At 47.6% G+C, this 26,246-nt stretch overlaps 1 protein-coding gene and 1 long non-coding RNA gene across 17 annotated transcripts; one reads left to right on the top strand and one right to left on the bottom strand.

Annotated features, from left to right (window-relative positions):
- Positions 1-225: 225 nt before the first annotated feature.
- On the bottom strand, positions 226-1,618 carry LOC144991859 (uncharacterized). The gene is made up of 2 exons (XR_013655517.1): positions 1,430-1,618; positions 226-1,273 (listed from the first exon to the last, which is right to left on the bottom strand). It is a non-coding gene; the product is annotated as an uncharacterized LOC144991859 (long non-coding RNA).
- Positions 1,619-2,411: 793 nt separating this feature from the next.
- On the top strand, positions 2,412-26,199 carry tcf3b (transcription factor 3b). Of its 16 annotated transcripts, none has more exons than XM_078945415.1 (21): positions 2,412-2,445; positions 5,034-5,130; positions 6,206-6,278; positions 13,370-13,437; positions 13,937-14,009; positions 14,151-14,188; positions 14,321-14,453; positions 15,106-15,152; positions 19,161-19,260; positions 19,430-19,515; positions 19,655-19,748; positions 19,821-19,882; positions 20,142-20,217; positions 20,340-20,401; positions 20,472-20,669; positions 20,990-21,098; positions 21,179-21,326; positions 21,522-21,575; positions 21,882-22,114; positions 22,192-22,343; positions 23,423-26,199. In XM_078945415.1, exons 2-20 carry the CDS (start codon positions 5,056-5,058, stop codon positions 22,335-22,337), a joined length of 1,875 nt encoding a protein of 624 aa, XP_078801541.1. In that variant the 5' UTR covers positions 2,412-2,445; positions 5,034-5,055; the 3' UTR covers positions 22,338-22,343; positions 23,423-26,199.
- The last annotated feature ends 47 nt before the right edge of the window (positions 26,200-26,246 follow it).

Here is a 26,246-nt window from a genome sequence, read left to right as displayed (position 1 = left end):
TCTGTGGAGAGAGGTGAGCAGCTTGCCTCACTGCTGGGCCCCGCGTGCTGCGCCTACACATCCAGCAGCTTAGAGCCCGGCGACGTGCTCCTGCGTGACGAGCGGCCTGCACGCACACTCACGGGAACACTAAGCTGCAGCGTCACGAGCGCGCGCTCAGGGTTTCCCTCCATGAGCAAACGGGGGCAGATTAACAGCACACATTCTAGATCTGCTGAGATTGACTCTGTTCAAAAAACAAAAAGCTTTATTGTACCCACAGATATTAACAGCAAACAGATATGCAGCTCTGTGGTCTTATCATTTTGAACAGATTCGTGCTGTTTTTAACATGTCCTCGTGGGATTTTTCTGAGGATGGGGGGACATGCGGACAGAAAATTGAGCCTTATATTATATAAATATATATATCAGTGTTTTAGAGAGTCCTCTCAAAATAACTTTTAGAAGCTTCACTCAGTGGTAGATTTCCATTAATAGCATGATATTGCAGCATTAATTCAGGAGAATCTCCCTCATCTTTAAGACTTTCTTTTAGCTAATTCAAAGATGTCGTAAATGTGGATTTCTCCATGTCAATGAAGGTTCTCTTTTATCCAGGTGAGGTAACTCATCAAGTCGTGAAACATTTCAAAGAAAGAAGACTTTAAGTCCAGATGAGGGATTTCTCTGTTTCAGAACAGAAAACATTTCCTCTGGTTTGAGACGGGAAACGTATGCAGCGTAAACGTCGTGAAAGCTTTGAATAAGCTAAATGCAGCACTGTGGTGAGTGGCGTTCAGTTTGACAGTCTTTGCAGAGGTTTGAGCCTCCGCCTGCCCTCATCCACGCTCTCCATGTCAGACCCAGCTGTTGCAACAAACCGCCTGCAGAGCTTCATGGCAAACGCAGACATCAGCACAGTTCTAGAACAGAACATCTCCAGGAACCCTGTTCTGGATCCTCCGCTCCTCCAGTAATAAAGCCTTAATGAGGATGCTTCTCAATGAAAGGGTTCAACTTGAGATGATGATGCATGACGTCGTTTTCAGATGTGTGTCTCCTTTGGTTCAACCTTTTCATGTTCCTCAGATGGTCCATGAAACAAAGTCCTGTTCTGATCCAGAGCTTTTGCTTCCTCCTCCAGGGGATTATTTACCTGTATGCACCACTGACAGCAATCCCCTTAGCATCACTACCTGCTGTATAAATAGATGCTCAGACCCTCAAGTCTGTGAATGACTGGAGTTTAGTGCGTCTTCCTTCTGATGTAGGTCAAAGCTGGAGCATCCCGCCTGCGGGGTCACATGACGGCTTCAGACACACTTCAGGGTTAGGCAAGGTTTCTGACACCATTTTAGTTTTGAATTTCTAAAATATGCCAATAAGACGTTTGATTAAGTATTAAGTCGTGATAAATGCAAGAGACGGGTCACGTGACTGCCTCTTACCTGCTTAACGTTATATTTATGGATTATTGATCACTCTACGATGAAAAACGTGTTAATAAAGGCTGGCTTATGCCTATACTGAGCTATGCGCGAACTGAGCATCAGGACGTGGACTGAACGTAAACATTTGGGCCTGATTCCCTCGGGAGAAACGTGAAGTTGCCTTGGCTGCTGGAGCGTCTCTTCCGTGTGCTTCTGCTCCAGAGAAGGCAGTTAGCAGGCCGGCTTGGTCTGATGTTTGCCGGGCTGCTGCCCGCGCGGCCCCCTGCAGGAGAATGGTGGAAGTGCAACAACACTTTATCTGCAGAAAACGTTTTCAGTTTGTTTCAATTAACTGAGCATGAACAACAGACGAAGATGCAATACGTTTGATTCTGTCTTTCTTCATAGATTGAGGTTCATTCTATAGTGTCGTTTTTTTGTGGCTTATTTAGACTTTTATTTTTTTTAAGCTCAAAGATGAGCAGGAGCGAAACGTCTTACTTATCAGAACTCACAAAAGAATAACACTGGACTTCCTGTGACATATATAATCCGTCTTACAGATATGTAAATAAGTGACAGAAAGTCCAGCTTAAGGTAGATTTTCACTCAACTAAATATCGTTTTAAAAAGCAAATTATGTATTATTGTTATTATTATTATTATCATTATTATTATTATTATTATTATTATCCGGCTGAATCCGGCGTGGATGGGTTTCGGAGATCCTAGCAGAAAGCTCTAGGCTAAAGCAAAGCTGCGAGTTCGCGTTGTTGTTGTTGGGACCAAAAACGAAAAGAAGACACGGCAACCTAAAAATTAAAGTGATGTCAGCGGGCATGATGGAGCCCCCTTTAGCCAACCTCTCTGAGCACGCAGGGAAAGTGAGCGTCAGGAAAAAGGCGGGGCCAAATTCGATATACGCCTCCCTATTAGTGTTTCTTACTGTCAGTCAAGCCTGCGTACTCTCTCATTGGCTGAGAGCCTTTGGATTTATCGTGCCATCTCGTCAAGCTGCTGCTGTATAATCGCAGGTAACTTTCTTGCCATAGCCTTCCGCCGCGCCATCTAGTTCTCACAGAGCGCCCGAATTTTGAGGATTGCCGACATAGTTGTTGACCATGAATGTCGAGATTGGACATGTTGTAGGCCTTGGCTACTAGGAGACATCGAATTTGGGGGATTTTATGTCGAAAAATTTCAAACATCTCTCAAAGGCGTTTGAAATCGGACACCGCTGGCGTTGAGGCCCTCACTTTTTGTGCGGAGGGATACGTTGTTGCGTCTGACAATGTGGACGGAGGTGGTGAAGATGTCTACGAGAAGAATGAAATCATCTCAGTTGTAACAACAAAAACGGAAGACGTGATATTTGTACCTAAAATAGAAGTGTTTGCACACAGACTCGCGGCTCTCGGGCAGGCACGTGGACGCTCCGCGAGACGCAGGCTCCCCGGGACAAAAGGAAGACATCTGTGTGCTCCCAATGCGTTTCATGCACTGAGGTCGAAATTCTCTTGAAGTTTTATGTTTTTCTCCCTGCGGGTCTCTGCGTTTCTTTTCACGGTTGGATATCGGACCCTCGGAGCAGAGAGGTAAACCCGCACTCTCACAACATCGCCTCTTTGGGGCTGAACTCGACGGCTTCCATTGAGCCCGTCTCCACCGCTTCCATTGTGGAAAAGTTTTGGGGAATGTGCGGTTTAAGCGGGGGATGTAAGTTTTTGTCTGGCTGGAGGTGGAGGGCCGAGTGCGTGATGGAGTTCGCGGGAGGAAATCCCTCCTTTGTTCTACTAAAACCCTCCGCGGACGTGAAACGTTGGCGCTGCCTCGCGGGCGGCCGTCGGGGTTTGGGCCGAGCCGCCAGCGCTCGTTCCGGCGGCTTTGGGGGGGTATTGGCGGTGAAAAAAAACGCCTTTTCGGTGGTTGTGGCCACGCGGCGTTTACGCTCCGCTCAGACGTGGAGCAAACTTTCCGCGTGAGCCGAGCGAGAGCTCACGGCGGCGGCTGCCTCAGACCCGTTTTATTGCACATTTGGCAGGAAATTCCTTGTGCCCCCCCCCCCCCCCCCCCTCTCCCCCCGAACGCGGAGCCCCCAGAACGGCTCTGAAGTTGGGCTCCTCCTGCGGAGGCTCGCGGCCGCCTCCTGCTCCGCTTTTCATGGCGATGAGGAGTCCGCGAGTTCCCCTCCTTCAGGAGGAGTTTGATCCAAAGTTTGTCTAGAAACTCCTGGAAAACAAAAGGTCCTCGCGGGCTAAAGCAACAGATGGAAACCATGTTTCTCTGCTCCTCCGATCCTTTGTTTCAGATAGAAGGAGGTCTGTTTTAAGCGGTTCGGTGGGGGCTGACCCACAGGCTCGGTTCGGGCTGGACCGTCACCACAGCTCCTCTCCTGAGGACCCAGCTGATGTTTGGATGCAGTCTGATGCATCTGCTCCATCGTTGGGGTGGAAGCCTCTGCAGAGAAGGAGCTGCCTTCCTGCCCTGCTTGGGGTGACAAAGAGCCCGGATCTCCCAGCTTCAGATATTGATCCAGCAGCAGGCGAACATACCATTTTGTTCCAGAACCCCCCCCCCCCCCCCCCCCCCCCCCCCCATGTGCTGCTCCGTTTGGTTCTGGTCTTGATGGAGAGGCCCTCTGATCCCGAGGTCACCATGCCAGTTTAATTTGTAACCAGCTCCGTGTCTATTGTTTACGTTCTCTGGTCATATCTGAGGAGGCTTTTCTCAGAGACTCCTCCTCCTTCACACTAAAGCTCCCTCCATGTTTTTCTGCTCAGCCTGAACTTCTGGCGTCTCTCCGTTTCTCTGGTGGCATCAGAACATGCCTCGCTGTGAATGCGAGGGGAAGCTGCAGAAACACACCACCTGTTGGTGTCCGCGCGCCTCTGTTCCTCCTCCACTGAGCAGCCGCTCTGTGGGGCTCGCCGCCGCGCAGCATCAGGCGGCCTGGGGCCTGCAGTGGAGTTTAGAAGAGGCTAAATCCCGTCTTCATGCTCACTGTGTCTTGTGACAAGCGCCTTTCTGAGGTGACATATGGTAATTCTGTAATGGCGTGTTTGCATACAGTCATTAGCTGTGCCTTTCAGCCCCGTTTCCTCAGGCTAACAATAGTCCCGATTATGTCTGTGATTGTGAGTGTATTACATTCTCTTTCATGCAGCGATGATCGACATGCGGCTGCGTTCGCTGCCGGGGCTGCGTAAAATAAAAGACCCCATTTCTGCTCGTTACTCTGTGATTTGGCTGAAGACGGAGTGTTCTTCAAAGCGTGGCCTCCTTCCTGTGCATGGAGGAGAGCTCCTGGTGAACTCCTCTTTTGTCTTCCTCCTCCTCTCCGGGGGGCTCGTGTGTCTGCATGGCGGAAATCTGAGCTGTATGTTTTGGTCGTGTGTTCAACCTGTCCGGTAAACAACGTCTGGTTTACCTGCATGGATGCGTGAGAAGAAGGCGTCCGTTCTGTTGTGGTTTTATGGAAGTGAAGGGGCAGAAACTCTGGTCCGAGTCAGTGACGTAGCACAGGTCCTCTCAGTCATTCATCTCCACCTTCATCATAGTCTGTAACTTCTCGCTGTGCCTGCTAGTGCCATTAAAACCCTGTATTTGCAAATTTCTCTCGTAGGGTTGGTTAGAGGCTGAAGGGTATGAGCGAGCAGCAGCAAAGAATGGCTGCAGTGGAAACTGACAAGGAACTCAGCGACCTCCTGGATTTCAGCGCGGTAAGCCAGTGGGAGATTAGCCTGGGTAGCTCTGGGTGGCACTGGTGCTGCAGGTGGGGGGCACTGGGAGAAAAGAATGCAATACAGGTGTGGTTATGTGCGGTGGAGAGCTGGAGTCAGAGTGCAGGAGGGGGTCCGCAGGAACACTCACAATCCTCAGTCTGCAGAACAACACATTTGTTTTATCAGCATTCAATGTTTGTACAGCAAAGGAGTGCCCATTGTGTCATGTACACCATCCGGACGGCACCGTTTAACTTTACGTGGATGTAAATGATCCATGAAGCCTTCAGGTGTTTGTCAGGTAACTGGAAAACGCAGAAGAACCAACCAGAATTCCCCACAGATGTTTAGAGTTGGTGCAGCTGCATCACCAGAGACGACGCTCCTGCATTTGGGCTCACCCTTCAGACTGTAGACACGTCTGCTCTCAACGCCGTTCTGACATCACCTGCGGCGTGGATGGAGAGGTTTTGTCAGGTTTCGTTCTGTGGGGAAGCTTAACGCTGACAGAATCATCTCCTAGTTTCTAAAACAACCCAAGCTGCTGGTTTCTAAAGCAGGGTTTAGAAGCTGTTTAACCATCAGGGTTCTGGTGTTTCACCCTCACCTGGACTCAGCAGGTTCATGGGATGGAAAGCTTCTTTGATGTTTATTGAAGCTCAGTTAAACAAGTCCACATAAAGTCGTCTTCTTCTGTGGGCTAGATGAGCTAAAGTAAAGCTGTGAAGCCCCTGTTTTTGGGAAGGGGGGGTGTGAAAAGCTTCCCGTTCGCTAGAGTAGATTCTTCCCTCTTGAGTTGCGGTTTGGATCCAGCTGCAGTCACGACCAAACGTGTCCAAATTTTCTGGTGTGAACGTTTCTGTAAGAGGAGCGGCTGTGAACCCCAGCAGACAGTAAACCACGCAAACCGCCGTGGTTCCGGGATGCTCTCGTCCCTGTTCGTTCATTCACACACCGACTTCATCAAACCCTGTAGGCTGGTGTGAAGAGGTGGTGGTGGGGAGGTCGGTTTACCTGTGTGTGCGTCTTCTGCTCTTTCCTCTGCTAACTCGGACTTCATTGTGTCTTGCAGATGTTTGCGCCGCCAGTCGCCAACGGGAAGAACCGGACCATGACTCTGGCCAGCACTCACTTCGCTGGATCAGGTATGCCTCCAGAAGCCGTCTGTCCTCCAAATACAACGTGGGGGTGTCTCCTAATGTCCACGTTTAGCAGAAACGTTGGGTTTTGTCGTGGTTTAATATCCTTTGCTGGTGTTTGTGAGCAGATGTTTCAGGAAGACAAATACGATTACGTTTGTTTTGAAACAGTGATGATTCTGACTGGATGTCGTCATGGTAACCGGGCATCTTCAGCGTGTTTGTCCTTTTTGTTAGCTTTACCTCTCACTTCAAAGTGCAAACTAGCTGCAGTTAACACACTGATGGGGGGAGTGGGGGGTGTCTCTCTTCCTGAAGGTTATTAGTAAGTCGCGTTACTTGGGCCGGGCTGCCCCCCCCCCATCCCGGTGTGTGAAATCGAGTCACACTCCCAGCATTCCCCAGAGTGAGAACTTGGCCACTCAGGAACAAAGGCAAAGAAGGGGCTTATGGACTTGAAACGATTCCCCCGCCCTGAAGTGTAAAACACTCCTCCCCCAGCACAGCTCAGAGCCCCCCCCCCATCTGCAGGAAATGGCTGGAGTCTGAGACAATGTCGCCGACAACCCCTTAAAGCGGCCCAGCGTGCAGCGAGCGGCCGCGCTGCTGAATGGAGGGATCAGTCTGTGGAAGGCTGTTTGTTCCTCTCACGTCAGGCAATTACTAAACAGAGAGGAGTTAACCCCCCCTGTCCCAAGTGTGGCCCTCAGTCATTGACACCAATTATAATGTGGTACTTAAAGCTGTCGGCTCCAACTTCAGGAGCTTCTGCAGGTCCTCCTGAACCGCAGAACCGTTCATCCCGGAGGTCCTAGAACCCCAAGGGGTGGGGGCAAACGTCTGCCTGCAGAGCTGCTTATGTAGCTTTGATGACCATTGAGGAACGTCCATCCATGACGCCAGGGCAGCAGCGCGGGAACAGCGGCCCTCCACATCGCGTCTGCTCATCAGCACAAAAGTGCTCATCGGGGGGCTAATTGCGTTAGGCGTCCTTCTCCGGCGTGCGCGCTCCCGCCAGGGCGCGTGGTGTGGAGGGAAGAAACGCCGGATCGCCAAGAAGTGTGGGATGTTTGAGTAGTGGTGGTGGTAGGGGGGGTGCAACTGTGTGGGGTGGGGGTTGGCCAAGCCCACAAGCCTTCAGGCGGGCGACCCCTCTGTCACCTCTGCAGCTGCTGGCAACGTCTCCAACCCCCTTCACACACGAGACGCGACAGGCTTTCTTCCAGAACGCTCCTCTGCTGGACTGCAGCGGAGCGCCGCAGAACCAAAGCCATAGAACAAGGATGTTCTGCTTCCGGTTCTCCTCTGCCGCTTTAGTTAAAGGGGCTTTTTCACTGCCGTTGTTGGAAAGCATAAAAACAATGCTGGGATGTTTAAGACCTTGTTTACGTGGTTACTACGCCAACTACTTCTCTGCTAATGACCGTTTTCAAATCAAGGATAAGCTTTGGTCAGGAGAACCTTTCAGGTTCAGACATGAGCAGCTCAAAGCTGGAAGGGTTCTCCTCCTTCAGACGCTCCGAAGCCCCAGAAGGGAGGAAGCTCCTTCTGAGACCAAGCAGAAGTCCGGAGGAGGTCCTAACATTTTAGGAAAAATAACAAAAGGAAGATGGAACTTTTTAAATACCTGATGACCGGATTCCCATCAGGGATAAATTAAAAAACAAAAGCTGGATGAGGTTCTGGCACTGTTGGCATAAACGGCTAAAGGTCCACAAGGGGCGCTAGCTAGGGATGTGTATTGGCAAGAGTCTCGTATCGCGACATTGTACCGGAACACATTTCCCTTTGGGGGGGGGGGGGGGGGGGGGGGGGTATTGCTTTAAAAAAGACACTCTTTTCATTGGAAAAAAAAAAGTCAAATTCATTTTATTTTATGATCGCAATGTTGAGCAGTGCAACTGTATCTCATAGACAAGTTGTTTTATACAAGCAAATTCATAGTGCTTTTATTTGGGTAATATAGGATATATTTGTTCTTATAGGGAACAGTCAACATAGTCTGATTTTTGTACCAAAATATTTTTCAGAATGAATGTGCCTTAACAAAAAAGGCTCTAAATGTATGATCTGTTTATTTTTTATTCAAATTGCTAAATGTTGCTTCTCCAGAACTTTTCAACGGTTCAGGAGCCTGAACGGTGCCTAAAAAATAAAGAAAAAAAAAACTCACATTCTTTCCAGAAAAAATAAAGTGTGATGATGAGGTGACATGACAGGGCGAAGGAAAGTTGCTTTGCTATGGCTAATATGCTTTGTTTACAGTCTTTACTGCCGCTGAAGCTCTGCTTTGTGACACGCGGAAGTAAACAAAGATTTCACCGCTCATCGCAGCGACGTTGGTCTTTTTTCAGAGTGTTGTACACGTCACTCTGATCCATCAGGTCGCTAAACTGGAATCTATTGCTGTGAGATTCTGCAGAACTTTGGCCCGCTTTTCCAATGGTATTTTGGCTGATGCTTCGTTCATGAGCCGCTGCACAGCTGCACTGCTTCACGCGTTCTTATCTGAGCCGCTACAAAGCACCGCATTACACACATTTTTATGATACTGGCAGCAGCATGGCACCGAGTCTCATGACAACAAAACAAGCTGCCTCTCCATGAGATCTTGTCTTTTTATTTTTATTTTTTTGGTGCAGTTTAGAGCTGCTCAAAGAGGCTCAGTGGGCGGTGCTGCCAACTAGCGGTTGAAGTGGGGAAAAAAAGAGTTAGACGCTGAAGGACGGCCACAAATAATTAAATAGATATCGTCCTGACAGCATTCCAAATGAATACAAATATCACCAAAGGAAATATCGCAAAATCGTCTAATCGATTTTTTTTTTTCCCCCTAAACCACTAGTGCTGACTGTAATGTGTGAACAACAACACTCGGAGCAGTCATGTGACTTGCCTGTGTAAACAGTTCTGTTCCGAATGACCTCCAAACTTAAGAGCAGTTGTCCCCAACCTCTGGGCTGGTACCAGTCCATGGGGCAGTTGGTACCGGGCCACAAAGGGGGGGGGGAAAGCCCACATTTTTTCTGTTTTATTTCTAATCTGATTCTGAAGGAAGTTTTATTTTGGAAAACGACTGGATTCTATACATCCGCCTCTTTCTTAAAGCACTTCCTCCAGCTGCTAAATTGAAACCCCCCAAGCTATCAAAGTTAAGAAAAACAAACGTATCTTAGAAGTTTCTTTTGGAAGAAAAGAGGAAACAGAAGAACCTTCCACTTCAAAATAAAAGCTGCTTTTAACAGACAAAAATCCAGGTGTCCTTTCTACAAATCTGGAATTATTTTGACAGTTGTTCCAACAGACAATAATGATGATGCAGAATATTCTAATGTTTTGAAGATGCTGCTAGTGAAGTTATTCAAACGGTTGATTCACATTTATCATATTTAGAAAATACTAGTTTTAGTAGGGCTGTAATGAGTTTTTAAATACTTGGATACTTGTTAAAAAAATGTGAATATTTGTGATATCCAAGATCCCCGATTCACATCTCAATATCGGAGTAGAGTAAAAAAAAAAGCTTCATGCAATGTACTTATAGCTCTAAAATGTAAAATAAAGTAAAAACTAAACAAGCCGAATGCGCTACTGTTACAGGAAATTAAATCTTCACAGTAAAGTCTCGGTTAAAGTTCTAATTTTCAAAGTAAAACTACCGGAACGCGCGTCTGTAAAATGTTTACCTAGAGTTTTGTGGTTTTTCCACTAAAGAGGAAAAAAGTCGGTCGGTAAAAGTTGGAAACCCTTGTGCGTTGAGATGTTGGGATAGTGGGTGTTTTCTAGTTGTTCCAGTTCTACTGAGGGGTTGTTGCGTCTTCATTTACTGGATCTGTAGTCAGGAAAAAGGATGAAGAACTGGAGAACGTTTTCAGGATTCGTTATAAAATGATCCAAAGTGAAGGTGATGTTTAGGTTTGGTTTTCTGCTGAAGTTAACCAGGAAGTTGACAGAAGAAAACATTTGAGTGACAAAAGCGATTAAAAACAAAACACTTCTTTTAAAATCTCTTACATGTGTTGGTGATTTTGACCTAAAGTTGTAAATAAACTCAGAATTGATGATTAAATAAAAATTAAACATAAAGATTTGTTGATCTGATTCAGGAATCGAATACGTTTTCATTTTTTCTTTCTTTTTCCTCTCGAAACTACCTATTTTTTGCTGTTTGCTATTTTTTCCCCTCCACAAATGTCTATCAATCAGAACCAGAGTGATCAGAACTTGTAGAACTTGCCAGAACCTTTATAATCCATGAATGCACTATGGATGTTCCCACATCGAGTGATGGACTGCTTTGGTTCAGCCTTCAGCCAAATCTTCTTGGCTGAAAGCTGCAGTTTTCCTTTATAGATGCCCCCCAATGTCATTTAGTGTGTGTGTGTGTGTGTGGGGGGGTCTGTTTATGTATAGCTACAAACACATAAGCAGGTACTTCTGATGTGGCTCCGCCCTTTGCAGGTACCGCCTGGATCTCCTTAGTTTTTACGATGACTTTGTGAAGTTCTGTTTTTATGGAGACTCTTGGCATCTCAACCCTATTCTTTACCCACCGAATGTGAATCATTTGGATTAAAACCACGAGTTTTGGTTTGAGGATAGGTGTGACAGAACCCGAGGCAGACTAAAGAACCGTGAATTAACCTTAGCCGGGAGAACAGGGGGCTGGTTCTTCCTTTCTTCTCTGACTAAAGTCTGATCACTTCATGGGCGGGAGCAGTTACTGTGCTTGTTGGTGCAGTAGGTGGCGCTGTTCATGCCTCTGTGAGGAGTGATCAACAGCTTGTTTTTTTTTTCGGTTTGTGTTGACCTCCCCGTCTCTATCATGGAACAACACGCCACGATGATGTCACGCTTCCTGTTCACAGTGCAGCCAATCTGTTCTGGAGTCCACATCCAAGAACGGAACAACAAACGATCCAGACTGATGTCTGAGCAAACGCTGGGCTGTTGGGAGGTCCTGAATGTTCCCCTGAGCTTCATGCCACACATTCAGGAACCCCTGTTGACTGAGCTTTGATACCAGGATGATCACCTTGATTTAGGAGGTGGGACCTCAGTCCCGTCACCTAAGCCAGCGGTCCCCAGCCCTCCCAGACAAAATAAGAATAAATTACTTGCATTACTTTCGTTCTATTCATATCAGAATCTGAAAGATGTTTTATTTTGAAAAATTGCCCGATTCTCTGTTACATCTGACTGTCATTTTTGCCGCAAGCCAAGGCGCTCTTCTCTGTCACGTGATAGGTTACCGCCAAAATAAAACCCAGGAGCTAGCAAAATGAGTAAAATACAAACGTCTTTGGAAATGTACTTTGCGAAGGGGAAAAGGCCCAGACAGCAGACAGAAGAGGAGCCTTCGGCTTCCAAAAAATTCATTTAATGGACAGTACTTATTTTTTGCACCATGAGTGTGGGAAGGGGAGAGGATGATGACGCCTGTGCCATGCAAACTATTAAGCGTGTAAAAATGAAAGTGCAGTGTTTGTCTTGTCACGTCTTTGATCCTCCCTCATCCTAGCGTTGTTGTTGCAATAATCATCCGCCTATATTTGGAAGACTGGGCTGTTAAAGTTTGTGTGACGTCACACCGGTCCGTGGCGTGAAAAAGGTTGGGGGCCACTGACCTAAACTATTGGTGCTGCAGGATTCTTGGTTTGATTCTTTGTAGTGAACTCTGGTGCGCTTCTACTGAATTCAGATCCCTTTGCAAAGGGACTCAGACCAAAATCTGTGTTCATGTGCCTGTAGTTCTGGAACCGTTTTCACACCTCCGGGCTCTCCGTTTCACGAAGAAACTTGTCTTTTAAATGTTATTATTATTTTCTCTTTTATCAGTGGAGCATCAGCTCTTCTGCATGATGCCACACAGATGACATGGATGTTTCAGTGTTCTTAGCTTTTCATCAGTGGAGCCCCTTGAAGCTGCACACTATGGAGACGGGATCTAGTAACCAAGGGATTGTGATACGGGATAGTAACCGTTGGATTTCTGCCCTGAAGTCGAGGTGGTCGTAGGTGTCGGTGTCCCCTCTGCAGCTTGTTTTTAATTGCCTTTGAGTTCACGAGGTTGTTGGGTTTCTGCTGCACGGCTCTTTGTCTTCCTCCTCAGCATCCCTGTTGTCCAAATGAGACATCCCAGGAGCGCCGCTCGGTAAAGGCTTCTCCTCAGATTACCTTCCACACTCACCTTTCAAACATGTGAACCAATAAAGCACCATGTTGGGGGGACACTCTGCTGCTTTGTGTGAGTTTCTGTCATGAGAATTTGGTGCTACGTACGTCTGCTGGCAGAGGCCTTTGGCCCCAGAGTCGGCATGCAAAGTCTGTCGTCTTTATTTAACCGTGAGCTCCTCGCCAGTGTCTATTGGCATTTGGAGGTGGTTGACGGCGTCTCTGGGCTTTGTTGCTGCAGATCTTCTCAGGTCCGTTTGCTGCTTCCCTGAGTTTTCATGCCGCCGGCGTCGGCGCCATAGATCACGGCTGTCAGCGCCAGTGTAGGTGCTTGCACCGCTCTGTTCGTCTCATCGCTCATTCTCGCTCGTCAGAGCGGCTGCTGATCTCACCCAGACCCCTCCGCTTCTGTGCTGCTCACGCACACACACGTGTTTTTAATTAGGCAGAAATCAAAGACCAAATATGAATATTCATAAGGAAACCACATTAATATGCACAATTATGCAAATGAGCATGCAATTAAGCCTGTGTCTCCCGAGAGGCTGGATAGCATTAGTGCATTCGACAGGGAGAAGGGGATGATGGGGGTATTTGGGAGTTTTCTGCTCCACCGGGCTTGGGCGGCGTTTTCTTTGTGCTGCATCATGTATGTTTGACCTAAATGGAGGCGTCTGAGGTTCCAGAGGTTCTGTCTGGTTTATGAACGTAAAGGCGTCAGAAAAGATGCTTTGGAACATCCTGAATTCCTTTAGGAAGTGAAGGTTTCATTTTCTGCTATTCACTCACTATAATGAACTCTAATGGGAACAGTGCACGGCAATTCACGCACGTTGTCCCAGAGCTAGAAATGAACATACGGCAGATGTTCTCCGTGGAACCTGACCAATGTCCTCTCTAACCAAGTGTTTCTTCATCTGCAGATGAACGCAGCGGCTCCGGGTCCTGGGGTTCTGCAGAACAGAACAGTCCCTCGTTCAGCCAAGGACGGGTAAGATCCACATGACTCTTTTAAGGGGCAATACGGGTTTACCGTGGAACAGCACGTGCCGTCCAATCAAGACACTGTGCATGTTTTTAACGGGCTGAAACTGCACGCCGTCTTCCATCCACCAGAGCCGCTCTGTGCAGCTTCCCGCCACGTTGGAAGTGTTAGTTTTTGGTTTCTACCTAATTACCTTGGCTCAGGATCCCGCTCTGGCATGGCGTCTCTCTGCTCTCCTCATCCACCGTCCCCGTTTGGCAGCTGTCTGCGTAAATGGAAGGAACCGGGGCAGAAATGGAGGCAGAGCTTTGATTACCCCAAGCTGATAATTAAGGAAGTCTGTTTGAATCCCTGGAGCTGTTGCAGATTTGTTTGGCACGCTTCCCGCCAGAGGGGCGGCTCCCCCCCCCCCCAATATGAAGATATTGAATTTGCCGGAAGTTAGAGATGTTATTCAGGTTCTGTCGGAGGTTCTAAGTTTCTTTTGGTGCTGTTGTTTCTGCAGGGCTACGGAGATGGAACCCACTTCAGTGAGCATGAAGGCCTGTCATCTCCGTTCATCAGTTCAGGGATTTCTGGTTTGTCTCTAATTTTCGTGTTTTCTTCCGTCAACATTTCGCGTGTTCGTGCTGTAAACGAAGCCTGTCTGCAGGTTTCATCACCCTCTGACCTCAGCTGTCAATCAAAGCTTGTTCTGCATCTTCTCCTGTTTCCTGCAGGTAAAGCTGACCGGCCGTATCCTCATTTTGGGAGTCAGGTAGGATTTTTCTTGTGAAGCCAAAGTTGGAGGAACATTTACACGAAGGACGTTCCACTTCACTTCTGTTCTCACTTCATTGATGCTCCGTCTTTATTGAACAGTAAAAACTTGCCATCTCTCTTGTTGCAGCCTAATTTTCTTCCCAGCGACATACCGATGCCAAGCCCAGATGCCATGTCCCCCTCTGGCCTCAAGTCTGGTTCTCAGTTTTACCCGTCCTACCCCAACAACCCCAGGAGAAGGCCGCCCGAAGGAGGTTTAGGTAAGGAGGAAGGGTCTCCCTGACTGAGTCTTCGTGGTTTTTCCAGAATGTTCTTTGTAATTATATTTATTAGTTGAAAAGCATTTAATGTACAACAGCTTTACAGTATTTATTATACAAGTCCTCCAAAAGATTCTTTTATGATTTTTTTTTTTTTTTTTTTTTTGAATACAAGTTGAATAAAGAGAACAGGCCCAGTTTAAACATGAACATTGGTTAAAAAAAAATAAGAAAAAGAAAAACCTCTGAATAATCAGTCTGCTGTATGTCACATTTAGCACTCTGATTGAGAACTCAGTAGTGCACCTTTGTGAGCGAATGAGAGGCACGTCGTCAGCCCCTTATTCATCCAGGATGGAAACATTTTACCAAGCCCATTTGGTTGGAAGTCTGTATCACATGCACACCACCTATACACCTTCAGCATCACTCATCTCGTACATCTTTACCACTTTCTGCCATATTTTTAACATGGTTTACAAATGGCTTTAGGTTGATCAATTGATCATCCAGAAGGTTCTCTCACTTGGAGGCTCAATGTCATTTCCTGTTCTCCTCTTTCTAATGTTTTCTTCCACCTGAAGTTCCCCTCTGGTGCTCAAACCTCATCTGACCCGATAACCTGAGCACAATGTTTCTTTTCTGTGCACAGATGCCCAGCCAAAGAAGATCCGGAAACCCCCCGGCCTGCCTTCCTCGGTGAGAACTGATGCTTTCTCTCCTCTGCTTGAGTTCTGTCAAACCTGCAAAGGTTCTGCTCAGCCCGACTCGACTGTCTCAGCTAAACTTCAGTGCGGTTGTTGCCACGCCGGTTTTGTCGATTTGATAGAATTTGAGGTGCTGTTTGTGTTTTGGGATGTCTATGGGTGAGCTGCAGGAGAACTTGCCGTCATGGATTTCTGAGTCAGAACTTCTATTTGTCTCCGTCCTCCTGGAAGTGGGTGTCCTCACCGGGAGCGTTGGGTGAAGTCTATCTGGACAGTTTTCCAGTCCGTCACACGGACACACACTCACTTTCACACACCCCAAGTTTAGAAGCGTCAGTGAACCTATTGAGCATGTTTCTGGGCTGTGGGACAAAACCCATAGGAAAACATTCAAACTCCACAAAGAGATTTGAACCGGGACCGTCTCGCTGTGAGGCCAGAATGCTGACCTCTACACCTCTGTGCTACCTGATTCAGGCCCTACTTCCTCAGAACTGAGACAGTTTGGGTCTTCGTGTTTGGGTCTGAATCAACCTGATGACTAAAACTGAGCCGCGGCGGTGCCCCCCTCCATATGTGGGTGTTAAAGCTTAGTGCAGACCGCTATAAGGTTTTACGGTGAACGATGAGACGTCTGTTTGTGACCCTCCCCCAACACCCCCCTGTGCTTCACCACATGAAGTGGGGGGGGGTAACCCAGTTGTGAGGTGCAGAGCTTGCGAGGCCAAGTCTGAGCCCAGATTAATGACTCCGCCCACTTTCTTCATCAACTTATGTGATCCTGTGAGGGTTTCTGGGGGTAAAGCTGTGCTCCCCCTTTTTTGGAGGTCTAGTATTGGTCAATATAGACTCTTGAAAGTTAATTCTAGCCTAAAAGAATAGTCTGAACCTCATTGTTAGAAAATGTAGAGTTGATAATTGATTTGTAAAATTCATGAAAGGCTAAATTACAGGGTTGGGTTTTTGTCTTTTAACAGAAGAATATTTTCTGTACTAACATTTTTGAGTGAGCTTTGCTTCTGGACGATTCGTAATTGTTCATGAGTTAACTAGGCCCATTTAAATGTGATCTAGGTTTTCCCCTAACCGTTACAGTGGAAGCAAACAACTGGACGCCAACTTCAGCTTTGTTCGACCTTTAATACTGGAGCCTTGGACCAGGTATGGAAATTCTTGGGACTCCGTCTTCAACTCCAGAACCTGCTGGTTGAGGACAACCACCTAAACGGGCCCAACCCCCGTTATTTAGCTGTTGCTGGGCGACATCTCCGTGTCAAAGGATTTAAGTGTGGTGGATAAATAAAAATGATTAAATTGTCACAAAATAGGTTTTGTTCTAAACAAAAGAAGGCTCCAAGAAGCCAAAATCCCATAGACTATAGAGAAATAAACAGCCATTACTCATTCTGTTGGTCAGAAGAACCGTTCTGGACTTGTTAACTTTTGTTCCCCTCTTTTTTTACATCTTCTTGATAATCCTCAATCGACTTAATTTTGCTTTACAAAATGGATAAGTGTGTAACGAGTCATTTTAGCAACGATTCAGCATTTCTGGTTGCCGATTCACTGACCTAAAACCACTTGGTCATTTTTACCTGATAGTAAAATAAACGTGTCGTGTCTAAATTAAAGGGGTTTAAGGCCCCGATTTCAATTATTGATTTATCTCATTTTTAAACGATTTTTTAATGGTATTGGTCAATTTGATTCTGCCTCAGATTGACCTAGGAATAGAAATTTCTCTGTGGCCCGATGCCAAGTGACGGTCCACGCCTTGGGGGTTTGGGGACCACTGCTCTGAATCATCTCCTGTTACACCTGTTGACCTGAAGCCTCCTCTGGGTCCGAGGAGAGCTTCTCATTGGTCCCATAAAGCCTCTGCTTCCACATTAGCTCAGTTTGATGTCAACCTTTGACCTTTGCACGGCCATCACCTGGATTGCATGAAGCAGGGAGGTTCCAGGATCTGCGTGCAGACCTGCAAGGTTCTCATTGTTCTCTGAAAGAACGTCTCCAAGCTTATAGTTGGATGAAATCATCTCCATCGTGTTTCCCCTGAGTTTAGCCCGATCAACTCTCTCTCCTCATCCGCCTCATCTCTAGCTTGACGTTCTCTTGCTCTGGCCTCGTACATTTTTCTCCCCTGCCCCTTTAGCACCCCCTACCCAGCGAGGCGTTCCTTGCGTCCCTCGTGCAGCCTGATCCCAGCCCCCATCCTCTCCTCAGCCCAGCTGCCTGTGGAGTTGGACGTGGTCCAGGAACAGGCAGATGGCTCTGTAATTAGAAGTGCATCTCTCCATTCCCTTTCCACTTCTCTCTGTTAAATCAAATTACAGAAAAAAATCCCTTTTCTGGATTAGCATTCTTTGCAGCATAGCCTCCGTTCTTCTCCTCCTCTTTCAGCGCGGAGAGGAGTGAGGAGCGATGATATCTGGAGAGCGGGGGCTCCTTGCGTCCCTCTGGATCTCCGGGGTTCGTGTTTTTGTCTCTTGTGTTTCAAAGGCTTTCTGGTTGAGCTCACATGTAGTTTCATCAGCAGCGTTTCTATTGGTTCCATATGTAGTGGACAGGGGGGGGGGTTCTGCCTGGACGGGTGTGTTGGCTCACTGAATGCCTGGTATGTGTGTGTGTGATCCCGGGAGTCTTCCAGGGGAGGGCTACAGGCCAGGCCGTGTCACCGGGGTCCACAGGAAGTTCTGGCTGCGCTGGGACTGGAGCCGGTGCTGTGCCCAGCATGCCATGCTCCTCTTCCTCCAGCTCCTAAATACTCCCTCCTGCCACCTTGTGGCGGCTAAAGCTGGTGCAGCCTGAGGTTTCCCTGAAGCGCACGTGAAGAATGAGGTTCTTTAAGGTTCCAGAGCCAAAAGTTGGTCTAATGGACCACAGCAGAACATCTACCTCCATGGCAGAAGCCTTAGGATTCCAGTCATGATGGAGGGAGGGGGTCCAAAGAACATCCTAATTGTGGTTCTGGATCAGCAGCCTCTGCAGGTCAGATGAAGAACTCAATTTAAAGCAGAAAGACTTTAAATAATTGTTCCACAACACAGGTGGGACAACTGGGAAGTTAGGTGTAGTGATACTAATAAATCTAAATTCTCCAGTGAATTTCATTGATTGGAAGCATTGTTCAACAAAATCATTTGGGGGGAAAAAGTTCAGGTGAACAAAGGAGCATGACTCTGAGACTCTAGTGGCTCTTCTGATCTTCATCACTGGTGCCTTCAAAGCTGGACTTGGTGTCCATGGTTGACCACAGTTTTGACCACACTGATCTTGTACCACGGACAGAAGGACAGTTTCTCAGCAGAATCCAGTCCACACAGTGAGATGTTCTGTGGCTGGAGCTGCTCCACGATGACTGAAGACAGAAGTCCAGGCTTTGCTGCGTCTGACATGGGGTGTCTTGAACCTGTGCAGGTTCGGTACCGTCTGCAGAGCTCTCATTCTGAAGCTGAGCGTGCTGCTTGGTCTTGGTCAGAAGAGTTCTTCTGGGAGCTTAGCTGGAACCTGCCGCCCAGAGAAGACGGCAAGTTCTGGTTTCAGACAAAAACCATTGGAGACGTTTGTTTATGAGGAATGAACCAGAACACCTGACTGGAGCAGAATCTTCTGATTCCAAAGGGGGTTATGGAAACGCTTGTTTGTCTGGCTTTTTCATTCACTATTCCAGCCACAGTAATTAGCGCTCTTGCCTAACAACAAGAAGGCCCTGGTTCAAGTCCTGGCTGGGGCACCTGAAACAGAATCATGTGTGGAGTTTGCTCGTGTGGGTTTTCTCCGGGGACCCACTGGGATGGGCTCTGGCAGCCCTGTCACACCAAAAGGGACATTCCATTGATATTCCAGCCTGGTGGTCCACATGTGGGTCTGCAGCACCTTCATGATTAAACTCTGATCTCAGAAGTTGACTGAAGTGGGCAGTTGTGTCTCATCAGTGACCCGTGCTTTCACGCTACCGCCTTCTCTAAACTTTCTTCCATCTCTGCTTTTGTCTCAGGTTTACGTTTCCACGTCAGGGGAGGAGTTTGCCAGAGACGGTGCAGGATACGCGGGCGCGAAGCCTGGCGCCGTCTATCCCGGCTCCTTCTTCATGCAAGGTAACTTCATGCAGGGGGGAGTGGACAGTTCCACTGAGGGGGGAGTGGACAGTTCCACTGAGGGGGGAGTGGACTGTTCCACTGAGGGGGGAGTGGACAGTTCCACTGAGGGGGGAGTGGACTGTTCTATTGAGGGTTTGGGTTTTTAACACTGGTCTCCGTCCTTCAGAAGACCCCTGGTCCTCTTCCAGCTACTCCCCCATGCTGGGGAACATTGGACAGCCAGGCTCCTTCCCCGCCATCAGCGACAGAATGGTGAGTATCCCCCCCCCGCCAACATTGTGTGTATTAGGGCTGTTGGGGCATTGCTTCAAAAAAATGATGAAAGAGCTCCCCCAGGAGGCTGTCCTTAGTTTTGACTCTTCAGTAATGACCTGCATGCCTCCCCCCCCAGAACTACCCCCTGCATAGCACCGAAGTTAACGGCTTCCACACAGCCCCCACCACCTACAACCACACACCCACCCTCAACGGAGAAAGCATTATGGGTAAGCACCAGGAGCACCTAGCTGTGATGTTTCCTCTGAGGAGACGTTCTAAGAGGATTCAATGTGTTTCAGCGGCCGGCCGAGGCACCACAGCCAGCAGCTCGGGGGACGAGATCGGGAAGGCTCTGGCATCGGTAACGTCCTGCTTTAGATCGTAGGAACAGCAACACCTCTAAAGTTTAAAGAAATACTGTTCACCAGTCGTTAAAGGGTTAATACGATTGTTCGCTAACAGGGAATAAAATCCCAAATGCTCTGTCTGCATAAGTTCAGCGTTGACCTCCGTAGAAATCCAGAAAGGATGAAGATGATGTGATGAAGAGGATCTATTGGATCTTCAGTTTTTCACATTTTTCCAGAAAGACTTGAGTTCTGTGTTTTTGAATCTTTCAGATTTATCCGTCAGACCACAACAGTAACAACTTCCCGTCTGCTCCTTCTACTCCTGGATCTCCTCAGGCCATCGCAGGTACGCCTCCTCCACCCGTCCAGCTTCTGCCATCTTTCACTGACCATAAGTCCGGTTCTCGCGGTTGAACTCGTTTCTGGAAGCGGTCCTTTTCTCTGCGATGATGCTTTTCCGTCTTTCAGGAGCTCCGTCTCAGTGGCAAAGACCAACCACCCCCCCGTTTGAAGGCCAACCTCACGCACTGGTAGGATGACGGACAGGAGCTTGTTCTTGTCTTGGTGCCGCTTCTCCGCTCATCTGTGCCGTTTCTTCAGCAGAGTAAAATGGAGGACCGTTTGGAGGAGGCCATCCACGTTCTCCGCAGCCACGCTGTGGGCCAGAGCCCCGCCTTAGACAGCACTCACAGTGACATGCACGGCCTGCTGCCCCCCGTGCACAACGGGGGCCTGGGAGGCCTGTCTCCGGCTTTCCCCAACGCCAGCCTCGCGCTCAGCAACAGACATCCGGCCATGGTGAGTCCCCGCCCTTTGAGCTGCTGCTCTGTCAGCAGAGAGGATTCTGTCCTGATGTCGGTCAGACGCTCCACACCATTGGACCTGTGCAGCGTCTGGGAGTGAGCTGCGCAGATCACAGGCCATCATTTTCAAGTGGAACTTCTCCCGATGCCCCCTGCTGGCTAAAATGTGACACAACAAAAACTGTTCCACAACTTTGACCAGGAAAATGTGTATTTAATTAATCGATCAGTCATTTAGATACACTTTTGTGTCACATCCTGGCGGTTTTTGTTGCTAATGAGACTCGTGTCTTTGTCCTCCGTCTTTGCTAGCAGGGGGGGAAACACGAGGAACCTGCCGGACTTCCTCCCAGCAGCACTCTCCTGCACGGTCACCACGCATCAGGACCCACGCAGCCTGTCAGCCAGTCAGAAGGCTTCACTGGTAGGTTTTCAGGTTCACCTGGAAATGACCGTCTGGTGTCGGGTCACATGATCATAATAACAACACCTGCGTGTGTGAAGGTCTCCCCGGGGGCTTGGCTCGCTCCTCACACTCCTCCAGCAGCTCCGACATCAAAAGAGAAGACAAAGAGGACGATGAGAACTCCTCCGTGGCAGACAAATCAGAGGATGAGAAGAAGGATCCCAAATCGGCTCGCAGTCGGACAAGGTGACACGCTTTCTTCAACCTCTGCAGCTTTTTTGTCAAACGCAGGTTTGGTCCTGATGCTGGAGACTGTGAGTACAGACGGACGTGATGCTGAAGCTGTTTTTCCAGAGGCTGCTTGTCAAAGGCCTGTGGTCTTACCTGTGTCAGGTGTTTAACAATATCAACCCCCCCCCTCCCTTCATTTCACGTTTTCAGAAAGGAGGCGTTGACCCTCCAGATGTTCTCTGGCCTATCAGACCAGAAAGATGAGTAAGTTTCTCCTCCAGAGAATTCCTTTGCAGTAGATCAGAGCGGCAGACGTTCTGCAGATCAAACGTCTGTAGCTTTCATTCCATCAGCAGACGTTCTCAGAGATGTGATCGTGTTAGCTGCTTGTAGATGGTCACAGACACGCTGAGGTTTGTCGTGGCTGAGGTGCAGCTGGCACATCCTGCCGAGCTCCATCATGGCTGCCATGCACAGAGACCTTTTAGTGCAGGTTGAAGGTCGCCTGGAAGCATGAGCAGAACGACCTGCTCAAGCCGGCTTTACGACTGATCCCATCTGTGTGTGCAGTCTGGACGAGGATGACGAGGACGTTCCCCCCGAGGTGAAGATGGAGCGCGAGAGGGAGCGGCGAGTGGCCAACAACGCCCGAGAGCGTCTGCGGGTCCGGGACATCAACGAGGCCTTCAAGGAGCTCGGCAGGATGTGCCAGCTGCACCTCAGCCACGACAAACCTCAGACCAAACTTCTCATCCTCCACCAAGCCGTCAACGTCATCCTGAACTTAGAACAACAAGTCAGAGGTGAGCTGCCGACGTCCACGCGCCGCGCCTCCAGCACAGCTTCACGCTCACCGGCTCTGTCTCCGCTCCTCTGTCAGAGCGCAACCTCAACCCCAAGGCTGCGTGTTTAAAACGGCGCGAGGAGGAAAAGGTGTCCGGGGTGGGGGCGGAGGCTCCCATGCAGCTCTCAGGAGGCCACCCCAGCATGGGCGGAGACGGCCACAACCCAGTTGGTCACATGTAACAGCAGGTAGGTCCTGAAGTCACCGGGCATTCTTACGTCTGCCGCAGGGACAACAGCGCCCCCTAATGAACTGCAGTGGACTCGCATGCATTTAGAAATCAGCTCTGGCCTTGTGGTCGAGTGTCCACCCCGAGACTGGAGGGACATGAGTTCAGATCTTTGACACCCAGCATCAAAGGGTTTGATTTGGGGAGTTAAACCATGAAACTGTTCCTGAGCAGTTTCCAGTATCGTTAAGATCTGACCTCAACGGTTCTGCTATCGGTACTGGAGAAGTCGCTTTTTTTGTGTCCCACAAAATATAAACGTTATCTGTCATATTTAACTAACTCCGCTGCACGCGGAGCAAACAACGAACAGGTAGAAAGGCGGGCCTTAGACTGACCGCTTATGGTTCCAGACCCGCAACAAACTAACAGCTGCTTCCTAAAGCTTAATAATAATTAATAACTAATGATATTCGTCATCCATAAAATTAATATAATTTATTGGGTTTACTGGATTTAACTTAACTTAACTCTGGGTGTTTGACAGACAAAGTCTATTCAAGGTTGTGGAAAATGGACAAAAGATCAAAGGAAACATCACGCTCATAAAGAATAAAAATTAGTGTAAATAATTAAATAAATATCCTTTCTGGAACATTTTCATGTATAAAGTAAAATGTTTCGTTAAAAAAAACAATGTTGTTGCAAAATGAGGAAATAAAACCCTTTATGTTCTTAATTTTTTATTTATTTATTTATTTTTCATCCTCATAAAGTATCGATGAGAGTACCGTTAAAATACCGGATTGATGAGCAGTATCGATAAGAGTAGTAGTACCGTTAAAACCTTAACGATACCCATCCCTACTCACCCGGCTGTGTGATGGCTGATGGGACATTAACTGTGTAAGCAGAGTCTGCAGGACTATCCTGGAGACGGAGCAGCTAAAGATGAATGCACATGTGGGGAGCAGGTGGAGAGCACACATCAGCTGATGTCCAGGAAGTGCCTGACAAACTGCTGTTGGGCTTCCTGAAGCTGTGTGGCTTTTCAGAGTAAAAGTCTGTTTTTGATTGGGTGTTTTCCTGTTTCCACAGACCTGGTGGTGTTTCCCGGCTGTCTATGGATGTGGCCTTAAAATGTTTCTTCCACCCATTACTCTGCGTGTGTGTGTGTGTATGTGTGTGTGTGTGCGCGTGCGTACGTGCACGTGGACATGTCTGTGTATTGTCCGTTCATGTTTGCTGAATGCAGATTCACACACTCATACACATGTGCATACTGCCAAAACTGACACAGCCTGTCCGCCGCACTCCCAACCAAGACTACGAGTGAAAATGTGAAGAACTTTCCTTTTGTTTTCTACGCCTCAGATTCTCTTTCTGCTTTCCGGGGTTCCACACGCTCGAACGGCGGAGTACTTTTCTTTTTTTGTCCTGACGCACTCGGGAACTACACACACTGCCAAGAGGTGCTCTGGTGGGGGGGGGGGCAAAGGAGACCTAACAAACACAAATTGAATTATTAGGAATTTGTGCCTAATTGTTACATATTTTCTAACTGAAATTGAAGCAAATTGTTTTCCATGCGAGGAACATTTGTGAGGGACTGCTTATGTGTATGAGCAACTATTTTAATGTATGTCATTCCCAGCGTGATGGTACAGTCTTACATATGTTATGTAACCCAGAGCTGACGCTTCTCCTCGTGCACGTGTTTGCTGGTTTGACTGCAGCGTCCCTGGATTCGGTCCGGATCCAGGCCGAGTCGATCTCCTCCCAAACGTGGGGGCTTGCAGTCAGACTCCTTCCGTTGACTGTTATGAATTATCCAAGAGGTGGAACCGGTCCGGAGAACCGCTCTGCCTCTTTTTTTTTTTTAGTCCAAATTCTAGCATTAATCCTGCGGCCCCGCCTGGTGTCATCCAGGTTCTCCTGCTTTATGTTCTAAGGCACACAGACGATGGAAAGCACAGTAGTGTCCAGAAAAGGCTGGAGTCCAAGTGTCGGCCTGCAGTTCAGCTCCTCAGCTCCTCTATCAAAGCCATGGACTGACCAGCACCGCGGGTGCAGGTCCTTTTCCTATTCAAATGGTTGACTGTGCCAGCAGATGCGTGGCGCTCAGCGGGGAGGGGTGTAAACCACAAAGGTCTGGGTTCTTCTGAAGGAGGACGCCGCGTGCTGCCGCTGCCTGAGCAGACGAGCCTTTGAGCAAACCCAGGCGTTGTTTTCCTAAACGAGCATTCCCACTGAATTACAGCCCCTCACCTTTCTCCTGAGTGAGTGAGTCTTCTCACCTTTTCACTGAGAGAAGTGTGACGTGTAAATTCAATTCATTCATTGTTTCATTTTTCAAAATTAAATATATATAAAAATATATATTTTTTGTTAGTCTATACATTGTAGATTTTTTACATAAATGGCAATATTAGTTAAAAGTTTAGAGTGTATTGTAGATGAGCTGTAAAAGGGGAAGTTCGTGTTGAACTGAACTGGGATGGCAGAAGGAAAATGATCAATAGATGATAAAGAAAAGTGTTTGTTATATCCTTTTTATTCCAGTTTTAGTTGTAAGACGCATCATCAGCGACCGGGAATCGAACTCTTGTCTTTCCATTGGTGGACGGCGTGTGCCGCAGTCGTGTCGAGGCGCTCTCACCGGGGCGATCGGAGGGTTTTGTGTCCAACAGTAATTATTATTATGCAACAGGTTTTTGAATGTAGCTCTGGTAGAAGGATGGCGTTTCATCAGGAGGGTTTCATGTTTGGGTTGGTCCGCCCTCAAACCAAACGGCCGTGTGTGCAGCTCTCCGTCGGCTTCCTGCACACAATGGATAAAATGGAGAACAAAACAGTGTTATTGTGTTTATTTTTTCCCATGTCATGTTGTTAAAGGTTTCTTTTTACCAACATGTAATCAGAAGTGGGAGTGAGAGCATTTTGTCCGTTTTGGTTTCTACAAGAAGATGAAGAAAAACACCTATACAAATCAACAGTGTGGCCTTTTCATTCTCAAGACTTAAGATGTCAGGATGGGAGAGTGAAGCTTTATCAGTGCCTGAACTAGTTTGTTTCAGTTCTGAGCGTTTTCTGTTGTGAACCATATCATTTCATTGTCATGGAGATTAAAGAGGTACTTGTTCATTCCCTGACCCCTCCTGCTCCTAATGTTTTTTTTGTTTTTGTTTTTTTAATTTTCAGGAAGAAGTTTAAATGGTATAAAAAGATTTTCTTTCAGTGTATCTAGTTAATAAATAAATGTTATCATAGACCATGTTTACTTTTGTTTTTGTTTCCCCGTCCTCCTCCTCCTGCTACTGGATCTGTCTGCTTTTTGGATGCAGGTCCAGCGGCTCCACCGCTTCAGCCCCTGAAAATCCCGTCGGCGTGAACATTAAAGATCCCGCAGCAGTTTTCAGGTTCAGGTCCTCCAGACCAAACGTCTGAAATGATGTGGAGGGAAGCCTGCCTCTTAGATTCCTGTCCAAACACATCTGATAACTTTAGAACGTCGTGGAAATTTGACTGAAGATCATTTCATGCTAAGGATAAATAAACAAGGAAAAGTTCGGACCCAAGTGCAGTTTAGATGCTGCGGTGTCTGAAAACTATGGACTTTATTTTTGGGTCACTGAATGAAAGTTTTGCCCTAAATGGTGGTGAGACCACCAAGTGTTAACTATTGAACCCAGAGGACCGTGTTTACTCCTACAGAGTCCTCTCAATATTTCTATGTACCCATCAGTTTAAGATAACCTGTAAATGTAGCAATAAATGTGCCATTTTTAAAGCAGATTTATACATTTTCCAATGTCTGGTTTTGAATATTGTATACAGAGAAAGTTAAACCATTTTAATAAAGGGTTTAAACCACATTTTGTTTTCATGTCTTCATCTTCCAGGCCTCTCGGTTTGTTTCAAT

Source organism: Oryzias latipes, chromosome 4 (assembly GCF_053564925.1).
Source record: "Oryzias latipes strain Hd-rR chromosome 4, Olatipes_Hd-rR_3.1".
Taxonomy (NCBI): Eukaryota; Metazoa; Chordata; class Actinopteri; order Beloniformes; family Adrianichthyidae; genus Oryzias; species Oryzias latipes.
The sequence above is the reverse complement of the archived record's forward strand: the minus strand, read 5'-3'. Positions and strand labels throughout refer to the sequence as shown.